The sequence below is a fragment of the Muntiacus reevesi genome, chromosome 9 (genome assembly GCF_963930625.1).
Source record: "Muntiacus reevesi chromosome 9, mMunRee1.1, whole genome shotgun sequence".
In the NCBI taxonomy this organism is placed as follows: domain Eukaryota; kingdom Metazoa; phylum Chordata; class Mammalia; order Artiodactyla; family Cervidae; genus Muntiacus; species Muntiacus reevesi.
In genome coordinates, this window is record NC_089257.1 from 88,368,932 (window position 1) to 88,384,970 (window position 16,039).

The 16,039-nt window shown below is 38.4% G+C and overlaps 1 protein-coding gene across 1 annotated transcript in view; it reads right to left on the bottom strand.

Moving 5' to 3' along the window:
• KBTBD3 (kelch repeat and BTB domain containing 3) overlaps positions 1–16,039 on the bottom strand; it is a 56,481-nt gene that overhangs the window by 8,576 nt on the left and 31,866 nt on the right. The window contains exon 2 of the mRNA XM_065944204.1: positions 3,683–3,927. Coding sequence (XP_065800276.1) covers positions 3,683–3,903 — 221 coding nt within the window. The 5' untranslated portion in view covers positions 3,904–3,927. The remainder of the gene's footprint in view (positions 1–3,682; positions 3,928–16,039) is intronic.

The following is a 16,039-nucleotide window of genomic DNA, read 5'->3' on the forward strand; positions in this document are numbered from 1 at the left end:
GGGGGAAAACTAAATTTCATTATTAAAGCCTATTCTAGAGAGTAACTAAAGCTACTAAAGAAACACTAGTGTCCACTTGAAAAATATGAGGAGGCTTCCAAATACAGAACACTCCTTAGGAAAATGATGATAAAGCCCCTTTCTACTAAGGATATTCAATACTTCCTAATATAATAACAAATAAACATGGTTACAAAAATTTATACATGTTCCACATTGTGCAGGATATTTCAATAATGTGATCAACTTAGAAACATTAACCTGTGGTGATAATCATATTAGATTATTAAGATATTTGTAGTCAGTTTAAGTTAATAATAAGAGCGTGGCCTCTAGAACAGGGCTGCCTTATTAATAACTGTGTGACCTTGGGGAGGTAACAACTTAATCATACTTCCAATTCTTCTGAAAATGAGGATACCAGGAGTACCTATGCCACCAAGTTATGAGAGGAACAACTAACCTAACTGATGCAAAATATTAGCTGTTATCAGAGTAGGAAATGGCAACCCACTCTAGTATTCTTGCTGAAAAACTCCATGGACAGAGGAGCCTAGAGAGCTACAGACCATGGGGTTGCATAGCAACTGAGCACTGAGCATATTAGCTGTTACTATCATTTTAAGGAAAAAGTTTTCTAAAATCGTATGCATTTCTAATTTACCATCAGCTTCCACATTGTCTCTGAGAAGACATATGTAATATCATATTTCTATACTTCATCCTATTCATCTTTAAAGTATTAACTTCTATCTCAAATTTACTGTGTTATCATAAGCTGGTTATACAATAGTGTGCTTCCTTTTGAATCTTGTCTCCAGGGACTTTACATTTCAATCATAATTTTCATTTTCCAAAATCATTATAAAGGGCATTTACCATGCACTGTGTACTTTTCTGCTATGTTTAATTTTATATACCCCCAAATTCCTGTAAGTTTATAGCCCAATACTCCAGTGAGTTTGATCATAACACAAAATTATGAATTAGTGGCCTTAGCTACAAGAGTGTAAATTATATAGACCTTCTAACTACTTTTGAACACGTTTTTATGTGAACTATATACTCATTTAGTAAAATATTATATATCATAAAAGATTCAGGTCATTATAAAACCATCATTTGTTTTACTTCAGAACAGGTACAAATTTTAAAAAACATTTTTTTAACAATAATTTTAAAAAATTGAAAACAGATCCCTAAAAAGCTAAGCAGTAGGCATAACTCCAACATAAAGAGTAGAGGACTGCCAATTCAAATACTCACATGAACTTCTTATTTTGTTAACACGAAAACTTTATAAGGAAATAAGACTGCATGTTCAAACCAAATTACTTCCATTTTTTGACTAGATTTGGAAATAATTTCAGCTAAAACAATTCAGCTAATGATAATAATAATAAATAATAATAAATTCAGCTTAATAACAGTTTAATTCAATAATAATAACTGAAAGTAGTGGACACTAATCAATTGTTGTTATTTAGTCTCTATGTAATAGGTGAGTAGTGTCTGACTCACTGCAACCCCATGGACCATAGCCCACCAGGCTCCTCTGTCCATGGGATTTCCCAGGCAGGAATACTAGACTGGGTTGACATTTCCTTTTTCACAGGATCTTCCCCACCGAGGGATTGAACCTGTCTTTCCTGCATTGGCAGGTGGGTTCTTTACCACCAAGACATCAGGGAAGACTGACCTAATCATTGCATATATGTTATTTCATTCAACTCTCATTAATTACTTTATGAACTAGGTCCTTTTGTCTTATCCTAATTTGTTTTTACAGGAGAAGGCAATGGCACCCCACTCCAGTACTCTTGCCTGGAAAATCCCATGGACGGAGGAGCCTGGTAGGCTGCAGTCCATGGGGTCGCGAAGAGTCAGACACGACTGAGTGACTTCACTTTCACTTTTCACTTTTATGCACTGGAGAAGGAAATGGCAACCCACTCCAGTGTTCTTGCCTGGAGAATCCCAGGGATGCGGTCGCACAGAGTTGGACACAACTGAAGTGACTTAGCTTAGCAATTTTTTTACAAATAAAGAAACTGAAGCATAAAGAGGCTAAGTTACCTAAGTTCAGTCTAATAAGTGGTGGATCTGGAATTTAGATTTAGGGCATGTGCATTAAGAGGCCAAATACTTACCTATTATACTGTACTGCTTTCTCTAATGAAGAGGTGATATGAAGGATAAGGGAACAAAAAGAGTTCCTTGGAAGAAAAACTGAATTCAAAGGGAGGTGGAAAGAAACTACTGGAACCTGAAAATGGGCGAGCATAAGGCCAGTTAGGGCCCCAGTGGAGGCTGAAGAAGAATAACTTAGGTTACCTGAGAGAAGAAATGAAAAGAATACATAAAGACATATAGTCTAGTTAGGCAAAAAGCTAGTAAAAGGTGTAGTTCCTCTTGTCCTCAGTAAACTGTGACGTAGTACTGAGCCACTGCTCTCAAATTCAAAGCAGGAAACCCTAGAGAAACTGGTGTTTAGTGACTTCCACTGGTGGTCATGTGGATAAGACTCTACGCTTCCAATGCAGAGGGCACAGTTCGATTCCTGGTCAGGGAACTAAGATCCCACATGCCACATAGGGCAATCAAAAAGAAAAAAGGTGAAAAAAAAGTGTTTAGTGAGTAGTAGCTATCAATAAACTTGCTGAATGAAGCACAACCTATAAGATTTAATCTTGAGCAATAAGGGTATGGTTTAATTATATGTTGGTAGTAAAACAAGAGTTAAATTAAGGATTAAAACCAGTATAAGTTAACTTGTATCTAGATGTTTTTATATCTTATACCTTGCTCTTTTTTATCAAGTTTGTTAGAGATTTAAACTCTGCTTACTTAGAATTGCTTCTAAAACTGAACTTAATGCAAAATACTGCAATTAGGATTTAAGTTTATTAAAGTATGACTAGGAGGGCTGAAGGTTAGGATGTCAGCAAGAGAGGTTTGCCTGTCTGATGAATAGGTCTCAGAGGTATTACCTTCATACAGTTACCACAATATTAAGGTCATGTGTCTGACCCTTAACCACAAAGAATCAGAAACCCATTGTCATCATAATGGATTCTAACAGTGTTATGACTAATGCATTCCTTGTAGGATGATCTACTTAGGGAACCGAATTATACTCAGAATTAGAATCAGAAGAAGTTGAGTGCTCTCCAGAAATGGCTCTGGAAGTTTTCCCCATTTTAGGACAATCCAGGCTAAAGAGAAGAGAAACTCTCCACGTTAGAGTCCCTCTTCCCTGGACAATCCATGGGATACAACCCATGTCCAAAATGTAATTTTTTCTCAGATGCCTCGTTTTCTTTGAGCTTGGCTTCCATTTCTGCTCAGTCTATCCTTTCCTCTTTTGCCAAATTATACAGTGCAGGGGACCTTCCAAACAAAACTGACCCCACATCAAAACAACTTTTTCCCCCAGAACAATAAGGATTAGTGTTTAACTCTGGGAAATTCTAGCCTGGGAAGAATTGAGATTTTAAAAAGGTAGTCTTATATTTTCATATTAAAAAATATCATTTGTTAATCTAGGTTCTAAGTATCTCTTTTTAAGTATTAAAGATTACTATTCCATGCTCTGTAGGGGGAAAAATTGAATTACAGTCATAAAAATAACTTAATTAGTGGTATCATAAAGTCTGAGGGATAGATAGACAAGGTAAAGTACCTGAAAAAGTCACTGCATGCTGCTAACACACAACGATGACATGGGATTATTTCATCTTTCATGATTATTTTGAAATCATAAAAGATATTTTGTTCTCGAAAATTCTGTAGTATACTTAAGATTTTCTGTCCATGATCTTCTGACACAAGGAAGTTGTTTTTCTTCTCAGATGGAATTCCATTACATGAGCCTTTTTGATTGAAATCATATGAATTATCCATAGCCACTTCTATCTGTTCTTAGAACTAGAAGGAAAAAAAACAAATCACTGATTTAGCAGAGTCTTAATGAATTTTCAGATCTAAAATTTGCCCTCTTAGTGTAAATCACAAAAAAAATGCTCATTAAAAACAATCATAATGGTAAATCTTGTCCCACACACTTGTTTTCATGACATTTAACAGTAAATTCCTTTTAAATTTTATAAATATTGAGCTTACTGAAATAAAAAGTATGTTATTTAGGGATAAAGTTCAAGGCTATATAATTGCATTAAATAGTACAATTACAAGTTGTATTAAAAATTGACATACAATCTGACTACATGTCTAGCCTTGTTACATATAAGAGGTATTGCTTTTATAAGCAGGTATCATTTGAGTATCTATCCAACACACCCCTCTCCGCTCCCATCCTTTTCCTTCTGGTAGCAAATCAGATGTCAAAATGTTGATATTGAAGCACAGGTATATGTCTTCTGGGATTACACTTTTAAAAAACAACTGGTTGAAAAACAAAAAGCTGTTAAATTAACTGGTTATATAGCCTTTAGTAAGGAAAGAAAAGTCAACATTGGTTCAAGCGCTCCTATTTGAAAGCAGGAAAGCCTTTTAAACGAGGTCAGAAATCCAAGAGAGTTGAAGGTCAGATTAACTGTGACTTTCCCAAACCGCAAATTTAGTTTTGAGCATAAAAGTTTATAGCACAAAAAGCAAGAAAGTAGGAAACAGAAAGACAGTAAGACTGGGATCTAGGTGAGTCAGAGAAATAGGAAACCTTGATTCCTTACCATACTTCTTTCTGGTTATTTATTGCTTTGCAAATCACCTCAAAAGTTAGTGGCTTAAGACAACTTATTCTCTTATGGTTCTGCAGGGTTAGATGCAGCTGCTTATTTGCAGGCTTTCATATGGTCAGTCAGGTGGCAGCTCTGGCTGAAGGCCTGATTGGGTCAGGGTCAGGTGGCAGCTCACCAAGGCCTAATTAACCTGGGTGAGAGGTCCAGTACGATTTCCTCACTCACATCTCCTTCAGATGGGATGGACAGCTAGAACAGACAGGGCTCTCTCTCCCTCTTGATGCACTCTATCCATGTGACTGGCTTAATACTTCCTCATAGCATGGCAGTCTCAGGGTAGCTAGACTTCTTACATGGTAGCTGTGTTCCAGAGGAGGAGTTTCAAGCCCAAGTGAAAGCTAGACGCTGGAGAAGTAGTCTGAATTGTCCTACAACATCAATCAAAGCTTCATTCTAAGACTGAGACAATCATCTCTGTGTTATCCAAAATGCAAGCATTACCCATGTATACTAATTTGCATTTAAACTATTTAAAATTAAATAAAAATTAAAAGTTTAGTTCCTTGGTCTAGCCATATTTTAAGTAGTCAGTAGCTATATGTAATATGATGGTTACTTTTATATGTCAACTTAATTGGGCCATGGATGTGCACAGATATTTGGCTAAACATTGTATCTGGGTATGTCTGTGAAGGTGTCTTTGAATGAGATTAACATCTGAATTAGCAGACTGAGGAAAGCAGGTTGCTTTACTTAATGTGAGTGGAACTCACTGAATCCATTAAAGACCTGCAAAGAACAAAAGGTCCAGAATGAAAGAATTTTTTCTCTCTGCCAGACTGTGTTTGAGTTGGAGTATCAGACTTCTTCCTTTGTACTAAAACTTGGATTACAACTTTACTGCTAGTTTTACTACTAGAACCAGTTTTTTGATGTTAGGACTGCTCAGATTCCATGAGCATATAGGCCATGTACTCTACAGAGTACATCAATCTATCTATCTTCCCTCCAACTGGCTCTGTTTCTCTGGAGAACACTATTACATGTGGCTAATGGTTACTGTAGTGTATTGTATTATATAGCAAATAAGGAGTATTTTCATCATCACAGAAAGTTACTGACTAGCTGATGTACTGTAAAATAATGTGCCTGTGTTAAGAGTGCATGTGCACGCATGTGCAGGAGGCAGTAATATGACGCAATTTGCAGTAAGTATTGGAAAAATAAGTTACCTGCAGTCATTTTGTGAGCAGTGTTCTGAGTAACTATAAGGAGGGAGATATATTAAGAATGAAGGTGGGAGTGAACTTCTGTGGAAATGAAAGAATATGGAAGTCAAATAGGTAGAGATGAAAAAAGGGAAACTTTCAAAAACAGTATCTTTAAGGGTATAAAAAATGGATGCCCCATTCTGCAAATTTAGGTACAGGATCATGACATATAATAAATTGAGGATTCCTGTAGTAAATTTTCATTTTCACTTCTGTGCATGCTACACATGCTTTAATATATTGCCAGTATGCAAAGAGTTTCAAATTGGGTGATTACAGGTCTTGGGAAGTAGAATTGCTTCTGATTCTGACAGAATGCCTCACTTTCTGAGTGCCTCACAGATTCGATGTTATTACCAAATGTTGTAAATCTGAATCTAGGAAAATTCCAAATCTGCTCCTTACAAGTTGGAAGGCACAGTAATGATGAGAAATAGCTCTGGAAAAAAACATATTCAAGGAATGGCTCTAAATGTGAATGCCAATAGTTACGGTTTTACTCTAGCTAGGTCAAAGCTTTGTTTCCAGGTTGCTATTGTTTTCTCTCTGACCCCCAAATCTTAGAACCTTACTGTTGCCATCTAGGAAATAAAGTCTCAAAGGACATTACTGGTTTCAAATTTCTAAGATCAAACAAAGCAGATGCAAGACACACAATATGAAGGAACAAATGGTGAATTTGTTCTGCCACTCTCCTTTAGAGATGCTACAAGCATCTGATGGAACTGCAGTTGCTGACAAATCATGAAAAAAAATCACAAAAAGGGAGAGAAAGAAGGTCAAGTATCACCCAAATTCGTCATCAGCAACCACGTCTATTCTGTGAGACAGCATCTCCAACTGTTTCTCTAGCCCATGGACTACCAAGACTCCCTGAAACCTTCTCAGGAGTCTGTGAAGTTAAAACTATTTTCATACAAACATTAAGTAGTTACTTTTCTCACTATTCTGACACTTGCACTAATGGAACAAAAGAAATGTGAATGAAATTGCTACCATCAAGGAATACACCTATTTATTGTATTATTCAACCCAAGCACTCAGAAGGGGGGAAAAGTCAACTTCACTTAAAATTGTCCTTAGTAAAGTGCTAAAAATTCCGGATTTTATTAAAGCTTGCTCCTTAAGGATACATCTTCTTAATTCCGTGTGACAAAATGGGAAGTCCATATACAGCACTTCTGCTATGGCCCAAGAACTACACCGTCTTGAGGAAAAGCACAGATGCAGCTACCATTTATAAGGAACGTCAAATAACAGACACATTATGACTATTCTATCTTGGGTATCTGGCAGATATTCTCAAAAGTAAAGGAAGAGAGCCTGCCATTTTGAGGAAAAGAACTGAGAATATTTGTTGTCAATATAATTGAGCTTACAAACAAACACAAAGAATGAAGTGTCATAAAGGGAGAAAGATAATTAGAGGTTTGGGAGCAGTTCCAAAGAAACGTAAGACAGAAAACAGTTGTATTAGAGTTCTTCAGAGAAAAAAAACCAATAGGCCATATATTTGGCTATAAGCCTATTTGTTATATATATAAAACTACTGGTAAACTGGAATCAAGATTGCCGGGAGAACTATCAATAACCTCAGATATGCAGATGACACCACCCTTATGGCAGAGAGTGAAGAGGAACTGAAAAGCCTCTTGATGAAAGTGAAAGAGGAGAGTGAAAAAGTTGGCTTAAAGCTTAACATTCAGAAAACTAAGATCAAGGCATCTGGTCCCATCACCTCATGGGAGATAAGATGGGGAGACAGCAGAAACAGTGTCAGACTTTATTTTTGGGGGCTCCCAAATCACTGCGGATGGTGACTGCAGCCATGAAATTAAAAGACGCTTACTCCTTGGAAGAAAAGTCATGACCAACCTAGATGGCATATTAAAAAGCAGAGACATTACTTTGCCAACAAACGTCTGTCTGGTCAAGGCTATGGTTTTCCAGTGGTCATGTATGAATGAGAGAGTTGAGAGTTGGGACTGTGAAGAAAGCTGAGCACTGAAAAATAGATGCTTTTGAACTGTGGTGTTGGAGAAGACTCCTGAGAGTTCCTTCAACTGCAAGGAGATCCAACCAGTCCATCCTAAAGGAGATCAGTCCTGGGTGTTCATTGGAAGGACTGATGCTGAAGCTCCAATACTTTGGCCACCTCACGCGGAGAGTTGACTCATTGGAAAAGACCCTGATGCTGGGAGGGATTGGGGGCAGAAGGAGAAGGGGACGACAGAGGATGAGATGGCTGGATGGCATCACTGACTCGATGGGCATGAGTTTGAGTAAACGGGAGTTGGTGATGGACAGGGAGGCCTGGCGTGCTACGATTCATGGGGTCGCAAAGAGTCGGACACGCCTGAGCGACTGAACTGAACTGATATGTGCTATATCAGTGTGGGTTGTGTGTGTATATGTATGTGCATGTATGTAAATATAGCATATATGCATATACATACACATAATTGGCTCACAAAGTTGTGAGGTCCTAAGATTAAGGTTGGCTAGTCAGAGACTCAGAACAGCCAATGGTGTAGTTTCACTTTGAATCCGAAGGCCTAAGAACCAGGACAGCTGATGGTGTCAATTCTACTCTGAAAGCTGGCAGGCTGGAAACCTAGGAAGAGATTGTTTTTCAGTTCAAGGCCAAAGGCAGGAAATGGCTAATGTTCTATTCAGGTCTTCAATTGACTGGATGAGGCCCACATGCATTAGAAGTTGCAATAATTTATCCAGTCTATCTACTCAAGTGTTAATCTTATCCAGAAACACCCTCAGAGACATACCCAGAATAACCATCTGACCAAATGTCTGGGCACCCAGTGCCAAGTCATCACAACAGTGCAAACAGTGCAAATCTTAAGAATGTTGATAATATCAAATCTAGGATGCAAAAGAATATTCCAAGTTAGAGTGGGCTACAGAGAAAATCATCAGAATGGTGCAAATCTTTACTTAAGACTGTTGAGGTTAATTCCCTAGTAGTCCAGTGGTTAAGACTCTGCTTTCACTGCTGGGTCCTGGGTTCAATCCTTGGTGAGGAACTAAGATTTCCCCAAGCCTTATGTTGCAGCCAAACAAAACAACAACAAAAAAGAATGTTGGTAACATCTGATCTAGGATAAAAACATATTCCAAGTTAGAGCAGGGTATGAAATCTTTCTACCAATAATTATATATGGCTATTGTTTCAATGTTAATTTCTTACCTCACAAGGCATACTTCTTAAGTCACCTATAAAACTATGTTTATAAAATATGTATGTTTTTCCTCTTTTTCTAATAACTAAAAATCACAGAAGACACAGGTGAAAAAGTTCTAGAAATGAGAAAAAACATAAAAAGAACAGGGAGAGAAATGGAGGAAAACTAATTGGGAGAGATGGTGGAAGCCATAGGAGGAGAATTTCAAAAATGAAGTAGTTCCCATATAATCAAAGGCTGAAAAAGTTTAGGTAAGGACTGAAAAGAAGTCACTAATGGTTTGAGGGTGGGATAGGGAGAGGCCAGATTATAGTGGTTTTAAGAGAGGATAATGAACATATTTTATATAAAGTTTTTTTTAAGTTCAGTGAGGTTGGAACAAGAGGACCATGTATATTCTTAGGAATTTTGTTTTGCTTAGATGGGAGAAATTTAAGCATGCAAATACACTGAGAAGAAAGGGGGAAAAGTGGAGGAAAAATTTTTATAATGATTACAACAATCTAAATTAAGCACTTTTTATTGTTATTCTTCAGTCAAAAGTTGAATCTGACACTTTGCAACCACATGGAATACAGAACTCCAGACTTCCCTGTCCTTCACTATCTCGCGGACTTACTTTGCTCAAATTCAAATGCAGTGAGTCGGTGATGATACCTAACCAACTCATCCTCTGCTGCCCATTTCTGTTCCTGCTGTCAATCTTTCCCAGCATCAGTGCTGTTTCTCGTGAGTTAGCTCTCCCATCAGGTGGCCAAAGTATTGAAGCTTCAGCTTCAACATCGGTCTGAATGAATATTCAGGACTGATATCCTTTAGGATTGACTGGCTTGACGTCCTTGCTGTCCAAGGGACTCTCAGGAGTCTTCTCCAGCACAATTTAAAAGCATCAATTTTTCGGTGATCAGGCTTCTTTATGGTCCAGCTCTCACATCGGGACATGACTACTAGAAAAACCGTAGCTTTGTCTAGACATCCTTTGTTGGCAAAGTGATGTCTCTGCTTTTTTAATATGCTGACATGGTTTGTGACAGCTTTTCTTACAAGCAGCAAGCATCTTTTCATTTCATGGCTGCAGTCTCAGTCCACAGAGATTTTGGAGCCCAAGAAAATAAAACCTGTCACTGCCTCTACTTTTTCCCCTTCTATTTGCCATGAAGTGATGGGACCAGAAGCCATGTTCTTAGGTTTTTTGAATGTTGAGTTCAAGCCAGCTTTTTCACTCTCCCCTTTCACCTTCATCAAGAGGCTCTTTAGTTCCTTTTCACTTTCTGCCATTAAGAGTGGTAGTTGTTCAGTCAACTTTTGACTGAAGAATAACAATAAAAAGTGCTTAATTTAGATTGTTGTAATCATTATCTGAAGTTGTTGATGTTTCTCCAGGGAATCTTGATTTCAGTTTGTAAGTCATCCAGGCCACCACTTCCTATGATGTAGTCTGCATAGAAGTTAAATAACCAGAGAGACATACAGACTTGTCCTGTTCCTTTCACAAATTTAAATCAGTTAGTTGTTCCATGACTCGTTCTAACTGTTGCTTCTTGACCTGCATATAGGTTTCGCAGGAGACAGGTAAGGTGGTCTGTTATTCCCATATCTATAAGAATTTTCAACAGCTTGTTGTGATCTACATAGTCAAAGGCTTTAACATAGTCAAAGAAAAAATATGTGGGGTTTTCTTTTTGCTGGAATTCCCTTGCCTTCTGCATGATCCAATGAATGCTGGCAATTTGATCTCTGGCTCCTCTGCCTTTTCTAAATGCAGCTTGTACATCTGGAAGTTCTCAGTTCATGTACTAATGAAGCCTACCTTGAAGGATTTTGAGCAGAACCTTATTAGCATGTGAAATAAGCACATCTGTACAGTAGTCTGAATCTTCTTTGGCTTGCCCTTCTTTGGGATTGCAATGAAAACTGACCTTTTCCAGTCCTGAGGCCACTGCCGAGTTTTTCAAATTTGCTGACATGTTGAGTGCAGCACTTTGACAACATCAACTTTTAGGATTTGAAATAGCTCAGTTCGAATTCCATCACCTCCACTAGCTTTGTTCATAGTGATGCTTCCTAAGGCCCACTTCACTTCACACTCCAGGATGTCTGTTCTGATTCTAGGTGAGTGATCACACCATTGTGGTTATCTGGGTCACTAAGATCTTTTATGTATAGTTCTGCGTATTCTTGCCACCCCTTCTTAATCTCTTCTGTTTCTGTAATGCCCTTACCATTTTTGTCCTTTATTGTACCCATCCTTCTATGAAATGGGCCCTTGATACCTCCAATTTTCTTGCCAAGATTTCCTTTCCATTCGATTGTTTTCCTCTATTTCTTTGCACTTTATTTAGGAAGGTCTTCTTAACCCTCCTTGCTATTTTCATGAACTCTGCATTCAGTTAGGTATATCTTTCCCTTTCTCCTTTGCCTTTCGCTTCTTTTTGTATAGCCTCCTCAGACAACCACTTTGCCTTCTTGCATTTCTTTTTCTCTGGGATGGTTTTAGTCTCTGCCTCCTGTACAGCGCTATGAACTTCTGTCCATAGTTCTTCAGGTACTCTACCTACCAGACCTAATCCCTTGAATCTATTTGTCACCTCCACCATATAATCATAAAAGATTTGATTTAGGTCATACCTCACTGGGCTTAGTAGCTTTTCCTACTTTCTTGTATTTAAGCCTGCATTTTGCAATAAGGCGCTCATGATCTAGCCACAGTTAGCTCCAAGTCTTGCTTTTGCTGTATGTATAGAGCTTCTCCACCTTCAGCTGCCAAGAATATAATCAATCTGCCTTAGTTACTGACCATTTGGTAATGTCCATGTGTAGAGTCATCTCTTGTGTTGTTGGAAGAGGGTGTATGCTATGAGCATGTCTTAACAAAACTGTCAGCCTTTGCTCTGATTCATTTTGCACTCCAAGGCCAAACTTGCCTGTTACTTCAGGTATCTCTTGACTTCCTACTTTTGCATTCCAATCTCCAGTGATGAGAATGACATCTTTTTTTTGGTGTGAGTTCTAGAAAGTCTTGTAGGTCTTCACAGACTGGTCAACTTCAGCTCTTCAGCATTAGTGGCTGGGGCACAGATTTGGATTGCTATAATATTGGTCTCCCTTGGAAATAAACCGAGAACATCCTATTATTTTTGAGACTGCACCCAAGTACTGCATTTCAGACTCTCTTGTTGACTTGATCATGTCCAATTTACCTTGACTGATGGTCCTAACATTCCACGTTCCTAAGCAATATACTGTTCATCGGACTTACTGTCACCACCAGAGAGGTCTACAACTGGCTGTCGTTTCCTCTTGGACCCAGCCACTTCATTCTTACTGGAGCTATTAGTAATTACCCTGTGCTCTTCCCCAGTAGCCCACTGGACACATTCTGACCTGGAGGACTCATCTTTTGGTTTCATATCTTTTTGCCTTTTCATACTGTTCATGGGGTTCTCACATCAAGAATACTAGAGTGGGGTGCCACTCCCTCCTCCACTGGACCACGCTTTATCAGAACTATTCACTATGATCCATCCATCTTAGGTGACCCTGCATGGCCTGGCTCATATCTTAATTGAGTTACGCTAGCCCCTTCACCACAACAAGACTGTGATCCATGAAGGGGAATTAAGAACTTACATCCCTATCAATGCAGATCTTTTTGGACCTTTAAAGCAATAAACTAGAGAAAAATACTATCTGGTAAAACTCCCATTCCTATTAACATGTAAACATTAATAAATAAATGAATGATTAGAGACTCAAATTTCATAGTTTGTGATATAACAGACCTGACAGTATTAGAATTTATAATTAGCAATTTATAGAGCTATTTTATTCAATATTTTTTTTTTAATATCATTTTATTAGTTGGAGGCCAATCACTTCACAACATTTCAATGGGTTTTGTCATAGGGTGGGATGTTTTGAAAGAACAGCATGTATATTATCTATGGTGAAACAGACCACCAGCCCAGGTGGGATGCATGAGTCAAGTGCTCGGGCCTGGTGCACTGGGAAGACCCTGAGGAGTAGGGTGGAGAGGGAGGTGGGAGGGGGGATCGGGATGGGGAATACGTGTAACTCTATGGCTGATTTATTCAATATTTATAATCCTTTAAGATTAAAAATTAGTTTTCCAAAATGGGAAACTGAAGCCAAGATTAAACAATAAGATTCAGACACAAAACTAACAGAACTATGCTTGCTTCACTCAAAGTCCCTGGTATTTTCAATACTATTTTGACCCTGGATTTTTAATATTAAATGAAAGCTCACAAAGTATCTTATTGCTCAAAAGATCCAAATATAAATGTACTAGTCAAAGTAACCATGACAATTTAAGGTCATTCTGAATAAGAAGGACATATATGATGATAACAAGAGCTAACATTTAGTCAGTACCATGTGTCAAAGTTATGGTTTTTCCTTTAGTCATGTACGGATGTAGAGTTGGACTATAAAGAAGGCTGAGCGCTGAAGAATTGATGCTTTTGAACTGTGGTATTAGAGAAGATTCTTGAGAGTCCCTTGGACTGCAAGGAGATCAAACCAGTTAATCCTAAAGGAAATCAATCCTGAGTATTCACTGGAAGGACTGATGCTAAATCTGAAGCTCCAGTACTTTGGCCACCTGATGTGAAGAACTGACTCACCAGAAAAGACCCTGATGCTGGGAAAGACTGAAGGCAGGAGGAGAAGGGGATGGCAGAAGATGAGATGGTTGGATGGCATCACTGACTCAATGGACATGAGTTTAAGCAAGCTCCAGGAATTGGGGATGGACAAGATGCCTTATGTACTGCAGTCCATGGTGTTGCAGAGTTGGACACGACTGAGCGACTGAACTGATCTTGGAAAAGCTTTAATGAACAATTACAAAGTATATATTACATTGTTGTTGTTTAGATCTTAAGTTCTTTCTGACTTTTCTGCAACCCCATGGACTGTATCCTGCCAGGCTCCTCTGTTCATGGGATTTCCCAGGCAAGAATATTGGGGTGGGTTGCCATATCCTTCTCCAGAGGAACATCACAGCCCAGGAATTGAACCTGTGTCTCCTGCATGGCAGGCAGATTCTTGACTACTGAGCCACCAGAGAAGCATGCACACATATATATTATATACCTTGGTCCCTTGGTAACCAAAGGGGGCTGCTTCCAAGGCACTGTATCCCATCTAATACCAAACTCCACAGATGCATCATATTCCACATTGCTGGGCAGAAAGAATCAATATGTGAAAATGTCTATACTACCAAAGGCAATCTACAGATTCAATGTGCTCCCTATTAAATTACCAATGACATCTATCATAGAACTAGGACAGAAAATTACAATTCATATGGAAACACAGAAGACCCCAAATAGCCAAAGCAGTATTGAGAAATAAGAATGGAGCTGGAGGAATCAACCTTCCTGACTTCAGATTATACTACAAAGCTACAGTCATCAAGACAATATGGCACTGGCACAAAAACAGAAATACAGACCAAGGAAACAAGATAGAAAGGCCAGAAATAAACCCACACACCTACAGGTACCTTATTTTTGACAAAGGAGGCAAGAATATAAAATGGGGAAAGACAGCCTCTTCAGTAAATGGTGCTGCGAAAACTGGACAGATACATGTAAAAGAATGAAATCAGAGCACTTCCTAACACCATACACAAAGATACACTCAAAATGGATTAAAGACCTAAATGGAAGATCAGAAGCTATAAAACTCTTGGAGGAAAACATAAGCAGAAGCAAGATTCTCTATGACCCACCCTCCTAGAGTAATGGATAATAAAAACAAAAGTAAACAAGTGGGACCTGATTAAACTTAAAAGTTTTTGCACAGCAAAGGAAACTATAAGCAAGGTGAAAAAACAACTCTCAGAATGGAGAAAATAACAGCAAATGAAACAACTGACAAAGGATAAATTTCCAAAATATACAAGTAAGCTCATACAACTCAAAACCAGAAAAACAAACAACCCAATCAAAAAGTGGAAAAAAAACCTAAGATTTTCTCCAAAGAAGGCATACAGATGGCTAACAAACACATGAAAAGATGCTCCACATGCTCATTACTAGAGAAATGCAAATCAAAACTACAGTGAGATATCGCCCCACACTGGTCAGAATGGCCATCACCAAAAGGTCTACAAACAATAAATGCTGGAGAGGGTGTGGAGAAAAGGGAACACTCTTGCACTGTTGGTGGGAATGCAAAGTGATACAGCCACTATGGAAGACGGTATAGAGATTCCTTAAAAAACTAGGAATAAAACCACCATATGACCCAACAATCCCACTCCTAGGCATTTACCCTGAGGAAACCAAAACTGAAAAAGAAACATCTACCCCATTGTTCAATGCAGCACTATTTACAATAGGTAGAACATGGAAGCAACCTAGATGTCCACTGACAGATGAATGGATAAAAGAAGTTGTGCTATATATACACAATGGAATATTACCTAGCCATAAAAAGGAATGCACTGAATCAGTCCTAATGATGTGGATGAATCTAGAACCTACAGAGTGAAGTAAGTCAGAAAGAGAAAGATAAATATTGTATTCTAATGCACATACACGGAACCTAAAAAAATGGTACTGAAGAATTTATTTACAGGGCAGCACTGGAGAGACAAACATAGAGAACAGACTTACAGACATGGGGAGAAGGGAGGAGAGGGTGAGATGTAGGGCAAGAGTAAAATGGAAACTTATATTACCATATGTAAAAAAAGACAGCCAATGGGAATTTGTTGTATGACTCAGGAAACTCAAACAGGGGCTCTGTGTCAACCTAGAGGGGTGGGGTGGGGAGGGAGATGGGAGGGAGGGTCTGAGGGGAGGAGATATATGTATACCTATCGCTGATTCAT